General features: G+C 44.1%; 1 protein-coding gene across 2 annotated transcripts; it reads right to left on the reverse strand.

The window, feature by feature from the left end:
• Positions 1-2,588: 2,588 nt before the first annotated feature.
• Positions 2,589-5,789, reverse strand: LOC142470064 (glutathione S-transferase Mu 5-like). Of its 2 annotated transcripts, none has more exons than XM_075576969.1 (8): positions 5,644-5,789; positions 5,108-5,183; positions 4,348-4,412; positions 4,070-4,151; positions 3,719-3,819; positions 3,537-3,632; positions 3,207-3,317; positions 2,589-2,824 (listed from the first exon to the last, which is right to left on the reverse strand). In XM_075576969.1, exons 1-8 carry the CDS (start codon positions 5,674-5,676, stop codon positions 2,732-2,734), a joined length of 657 nt encoding a protein of 218 aa, XP_075433084.1. In that variant the 5' UTR covers positions 5,677-5,789; the 3' UTR covers positions 2,589-2,731. The 2 variants fall into 2 exon arrangements, with proteins under 2 accessions (XP_075433084.1, XP_075433095.1); XM_075576980.1 differs by lacking the exon at positions 5,644-5,789 and adding an exon at positions 5,567-5,628.
• Between the last annotated feature and the right edge of the window lie 813 nt (positions 5,790-6,602).

Genomic DNA, 6,602 nt, shown 5'->3' on the forward strand with positions numbered 1-6,602 from the left:
ATTCTCCTCCTCACTTTGAAAGCATCTCCGGAGCTCTCCCTTCACCCGTCTGTCCTGGATGATGTCATCGGCACGCCCCCTCTCTCCTCCTCACTTTTAAAGCTTTATACTCTTCTGCTCCTCCTTACATCTCAGCCCTAATTTCTCGCTATGCACCATCCCGACTCTTGCGTTCTTCTCAAGGATGTCTTCTTTCTACCCCCTTTGTATCTAAAGCCTCTCCCGCCTTAAACCATTCTCACTGACTGCCCCGTACCTCTGGAATGCTCTTCCCCTCAATACCCAACTAGCACCTTCTCTATTCACCTTTAAGACCCACCTTAAGACACATTTGCTTACAAAAGCATATGAATAGCACTGGATAATCCTGGACACATGATACATAAAGCTTGGCCCCTGCAGACGCATTTACTAGAATTTCCTCCTACTGTCTCCATACGTTCCCCTACCTACCAATTAGATTGTAAGATCCTCGGAGCAGGGACTCCTCTTCCTTAATGTTACTTTAATGTCTGAAGCACTTATTCCCATGACCTGTTATTTATATTATTTGTTATTTATATGATTACAACATGTATTACTACTGTGAAGCGCTATGTAAATTTATGGCGTTATATAAATAAAGACATACAATACAATACTATCAGGACTGTTTATTTCTCTGGACTAATCCTGATGGCACAACATCTCCATGGGTATTCACTTAAGATGTCAACTATTGCTATTTATACTCAGATCTACCTTTTTGCCATTTTACATTGGGATTGCGCAATACTTAAAAAGAGGACATCTATTTAAAGAAATATTATATTCATATAAGATATACCTTGTTGCAACAGAGGAGGCTTTTGAACTCATTAATTTGAATGATAATACTTGCAACACTTAATATCCTATTCATATAACATCTATTGATATTAAATTTGATCTGATTCTATTCAGCTGTTTTGTCATTCAATCATATGTTTGATGACGTGGGGACAGTATAAGAAGCGAAACGTGGGAGATTTTTTCTGTTTGTCATTGTTTTGTGTTAAGCATGCAACAATTGTTTCTATTTTTTTTTCCAAATACCTGGTGAGATCCTTTTCCTTGGGGTTTGCGCCCGAACCCTTTCTTTTCGCTGCATATTGCTAACCATGCTATTTTTCCATGCCTTTGACAGGCTTGGTGATGTCTGTTCTTAACACTGCTAATTATATATGTGGAATGATAGTGGAGCAGGAACCTTCAGGCAGCAGAGTACCTTAGCTCTACTTGTAGTGAGAGCTGCATAACCCACTAGCATATCTATGGGTAGTACAGATGAATGAGTAATCTGCCATAGAGACTCAATGTTTTATGAGTGTCGATACAAAGATTTGTTAGATTGGAGCTTTGTACTGTAAGAGATTCACGTGAGTATCCGCTGCTCTGTCAGACATATGAGCAACTATAAGAGAGAACCTGTTTCTCAACAGTGATGTAACGGCCATTGGCACATTTTGTATATGGTACACTTAGCTTCATCAACATGCCTGTACCAGTGACTTATGAACATGCTCTCCACAGTAAGGTACTGCCACATGCCCAGTTTCTGTGTGGTGTAAGTATAGCATTACTAGGAGTTACCAATGCATATGCACAAATGTTATATACACTGATTTCTGTGGCAGTTTGTTCACAGTACTGTTTCAATCAGTGTATAGCGTGTGATAAGAAATGCATGATGCTGTCACAATGTATTGTGCAGGGACGTATATCATGCTATGTTCAAGCATATCCATCATCTGGTTATAGGATGTTGGGGACAACATCTACTGGTAAATGAGAGTGTGTAAGCTACATTGGTATTTCTAGGGCCTTAAGGGGTTGACTATTGGCTCACACAGTGTACCACCCCTACTCTACCACATGGTGCCATGATTATTCAGAAGAAGGTAAGCCCCACCATGTTTCTGCCTGCATATTGTGGCATGCTAGGCTAAACAGAGGGGGGGGGGGGGGAGCTTAAATTCCTGTTAGAGCTGAAGTAATGGGATCTCCTTGTGAGTAGTTATGTAAGCCCTTGTGTATGGGATAGGTTCCCCATCCCTTTTGTTTTCAGTTAGAAATGGCACCCCATGTAGTTAGAGTCACAACTCTCCTTTGCAACCTATCCAAAATTCTGCTGCTAGAATTTCACTCTTACATCGTCTCTGCTCTTCTCCTTTAATCCCTCTCCAGGATACTGCTCTCTCCCACTGTTTCATACCTATGGAACTCCCTGACACTGTATATACCAACCACCTCGTCTCACCACCTTCAAGTCAAACTTTAGAACCCACCTGTTAAATGAAGCATTCCAATAGACCAGCTCATGGCTACTGTCTTATGCCCACAGTCACTCTTACCAACGACTACCATCTACTGCACTTACCTCCCTCACCTGCCGTCTCTGTAAGCTTCCCAACATTCCACTTAGATTGTAAGCTCTCGGGCAAGGGATTTCCTTTCCTATTGTTTGTTGCATTTATTGTATAATAATTTCCTGTACTGTAGTCTCTTTAAGAAAGTGCCAAGTACATTGTGGGCACTATATAAATAAAGATGTACATACATTGACAAAATGATCAGAAAAATGCAACTTTATTGAAATCTTTCTACAGGAATAAATAGTATGGGGGAGAAAGTACTGGGAGACCCAAATCAGGGTCATACAAAAAGCGTAACAGGGGGAGGAGAGTGCACGAGGGAGATATACACAGGACCCTTATTTGCAGTTGCCCCATGCTGCCATACGGTTGTTGATCGGGGTCTTCATGAAGTGAGGGCTCTTCATATACGCAGCAACAGGAGGCAAAGCCTGGGAGAGGAAGAAAGGATATATCAGCTTAATGACTACGTTAATGGGCTTCCTAATTGTGGGAGAAAACCAGATTCCAAATCTTCCCCCATGTGACAACCAAGTAATGTGAATAATTATAGAAAAATACCTCATTAGTCATTACGAGCTGTGCAGAATAAGCCATTCCTGGACTCAGCACAGCAGACATCAGTCCACCCTCAACCATTATACCCACATACTTACTGCAATCGTGTCCAGGTAGAGTGGAGGCTGAAGGAGCCCTGATGGTAACAGACATCCTGTAGTGTGCATAGATACCCCTGCCATTGGATGACAGCTGAGGGATGCTAACAAGACAGCCATAATGGGGATAATAAGACAGTTCTGGGGTGAAAGTCACCTCAATTCGGGTCAGGAAATCCTGTAGGTTCGTGAAGTTTTGCAGACACGTTGGTTCCAGCATTCGGTGTTGATCCAAAACATCGTACATCAGGAAGTCAGCAAAGGTGATCTGGGGGAGGGGGAGGAGATTGGAGGCAGTCAGGATCTCTCCTCCACACCCTGGTGTGACCCCTGACAGTACGCCAAGGCATCATCTGGCACTGCCATACCCAGGAGGAGGAGGGGAGAATGCAGATGGGGAGAAGTAGAAGAGATGATAGGATGTAGTAGGGAGAGGAGAGAGCTAGCTTGAGTGAAGAGATGGGGTGCTTGAGGGGGAGAGGGGCACCTTTTCTCCTGCAATCCAAGCTCCGTCTCCAAGGAAGCGAGAAAATCTTGTTAGAGCGACAGGCAACTTCTCCAGGTATGGTCCCTTCAGGGTCTCCTGGGGGGGGGGGTTGGAAATATGTTAATGTCACTCCCCCTAATTTTACCTCCACCCCCAAATATCTCTCCAGCCCTCAGACTCACAAACAGGGGGTTATAGGCAATCGTGACAAGGTCCCGCCGAAAATCCATGACCTGGTTCTCCATCAGATCCACACGGAGCTTCTCCCCCTCCAACTCCCCACCTGGTAGGTGTGAAAAGAGAGACTCAATGGGAGAGGAAGATTCAATATGGGGGGTGGGGGCGCAGAAGAGCTAGAAAGACTTGGGGGCTGTTTCTGGATGTGCTGAAGCTGCAAATGAGCCATTTTCAGTCAAAATTCCCAAATTATATCAACGGGCAAATTTAGCTAAACATGGCTAAACCTTTAATTGGGGGAAGGAGAGAGACATCCCTCAAGGGGTATTACTCGGACACTGTGGGCAGATTCTTACACAGTCCATGTTTGCGTGCAATGTAGCGCAGGATGGCGTTACTCTGTGTCAGCTTCACATCTTCGTCCAACAGGTACGGCAACTGCAGGAGGAGAGGGAAACTAGTATCACCCCTCAGGAAATGGGATTCCCCTCCAACCTCCCACAGTCTACAAACTGAATCATCCCACCAATTTAGGAGGTATTAGACCACTTTTACACTAGGGAAATAAAATTCCCCTCCATATCCCCCACCCACTTCCCCATAGCCCACCACCCCTCCCTGGGGTCACTTGTACATTGGGGAAGTCCAGTCCCAGCTTCTCCTTCTCGTCCAGCCACTGGCTCTGGTCATAATCTGGGGCTAAGGAAGAGATGAATCTGTGTGACATCGATACACTGCACACAGGGAGTGGCACACACTGCACAGAGGGTGGCAATGTGTGTACACACTGTTACAGGTTCTAAAATACATAGGCTGGGAATCATTAAGCCGCAATGCGTTTTTAACACTCCTGATGTGGCATTAATGGCCACTGATGAACACCAATTAACGCAAGATTGGGGTGTGATACTCTTACCCTGCATCACAGCTCAGTGAGTGCCAGCTATAGTGTAATAGTGTCACACCACATGCAAGTTATCAATGCATTTGCACTCACAGCTGGAAGGCTGATCCATGCATCTACTACTGTCAGGTTAAAGCACGATAGTACAAACTACTTTTATTTATACAGTCACAACTCTGCTTTCTCTGTAAAAGTAAGTTATCAGAATTATTGTGTGAATCTTTCAGAAATTCTCTGCCCCATCACCCATCTATATTGAAGTCAGGCGCAGTAACAGCTTTCAGCATGACACTGATGCAGGGAGGAGGTGGGTGTATATAAACTAATCCACACCAAACTGGAGAGAAAAGACTCCACAAACAGACTGCTTAACCCCTTCCAGGGGTCCTGGCAGGAGGCCAAAGCGATACCAATGGTGCATAGAGCAGAGTGGTTAAGGGAGTCACAAAACATGGCACTGTCTGCTACCCCACAAGTGTGATGCACTCACCGTCACCAGTCACATATAGTTTCTCCTCATACAGGGTCCCCGTGTATTCTAGCAGGAGACGGATGGAGTGAGCCAGCTACAGGATGAAGAGAAAAAGAAGAGGTAGAGAATGGATAATACTTCAATATTACCCCCTCCTCCCAGTGTACCCCCTAAACCTTCATTACTCCTCACAGTATACTCCTCAACCATTCAGTATTACCCCTTCCTCCCCATATACCCCATAGCTTCATTACCTCCCTCCTCTCTGTACCTTCAATAGCACTATATACCATCCTCCCCAAATTCCTTCAATGCTACCCTCTCCCCATACTTCATTACCCACCTCCTCCCAGTACTCTCCCCCATTCCAAATCAATATTATCCTCTGCCCATATACCCCCATAACTTCAATAGTACCCCCTCCTCCCCATAACTACATTACCCCTCTTATTTCATACATCAATATTACACCCTCACCATATCCCCCATACAGCATTACCCCATCCTGCCAGTAACCACTTATACTGTCGTATTATCTCCCCACAGTGACTCACCCCTCGGATGTCCCAGTACCCCAGTATCACCATCGTGCTCTATATCAGGCTGTGACTCTGCCCTCCTAATAAATTCTCTTAACTATGGACAAGCTAAAGATCAGGCTCTGAGCTTGTCATGTGATATACTGTCTCACAGCCAATCAGCTCTGGCAAAACTCCAGCCGCCCCTGCCCCAGACAGCTGAGGCCATTTAAAGGGACAGCACAATCACAAGCAGCAATTGAGATATTTCTTATGGATTCTGTGGTTTCTACAACAAACCCTAGTAGCCATTTTATTCTATCCCAGAGGCTCAGAATGTCAGGATTTGGAACATGGATCCGTGAAGTCTATATATCTGGAGCCAAAATTGCATCATTATTTTTACTCTGCTGCTCTGAAGCAGGAATATCCTTAAAACCTGACCTGTTGGTGACCCTTGAGGACGGCAGTTGGCCACCCGTGCTGTAGTGAAACCGTTAGTTCCCTTTAAGTGAACAGCTATGACTATAACCATTATTTGGGGTTACGGTTTGTATTGTTTTCGTATAATCAGTGTATTTTTTGTAGAGTGTTTGTATTTAATTTAAAAAAAAATCAGTGATTATCAGTGTTAACGGGAAAATGACACACATTTGAATTTGCTGTATTAGGTTTTTATCGTTTCCATACGCCCCTTGTGTTTCCTTTGTCTCCTACCTGTGGCTGCTACAAGAGGTGGAACTAATGGGAAACAATGCTTTATTTCTGGTGTTTATCCCTTTTATCTGGAAGTGTGAGGGGATCATTCCACGCTTTGATTTGCAGTGATTGTTACTCTTCTCTACTTTTCTTATTAAACTCACTAGATTATATATTGTATATGTTTTATTTTTGAGTTGTTAAAATGGCTCAGTGAGTAAAGACACTGACAATGAAAGTTTGAACGAAGGGGAACCTGGTTCAATTCCTGGTGGGAGCTCATTGTGACCTTGTGT

The sequence above is a fragment of the Ascaphus truei genome, chromosome 1, assembly GCF_040206685.1.
Source record: "Ascaphus truei isolate aAscTru1 chromosome 1, aAscTru1.hap1, whole genome shotgun sequence".
Taxonomy (NCBI): Eukaryota; Metazoa; Chordata; class Amphibia; order Anura; family Ascaphidae; genus Ascaphus; species Ascaphus truei.

What these genes read in the sequence shown, in the direction of transcription:
- LOC142470064 (XM_075576969.1), bottom strand. Translation starts at nt 5,676, where the DNA reads ATGGTGATACTGGGGTACTGGGACATCCGAGGG. An exon ending in GGTACTGGGACATCCGAGGG is followed by an intron (nt 5,184 to 5,643) that starts GTGAGTCACTGT and finishes TTCATCCTGTAG; the next exon opens with CTGGCTCACTCCATCCGTCT. An exon ending in TTGCCTATAACCCCCTGTTT is followed by an intron (nt 3,633 to 3,718) that starts GTGAGTCTGAGG and finishes CCCCCCCCCCAG; the next exon opens with GAGACCCTGAAGGGACCATA.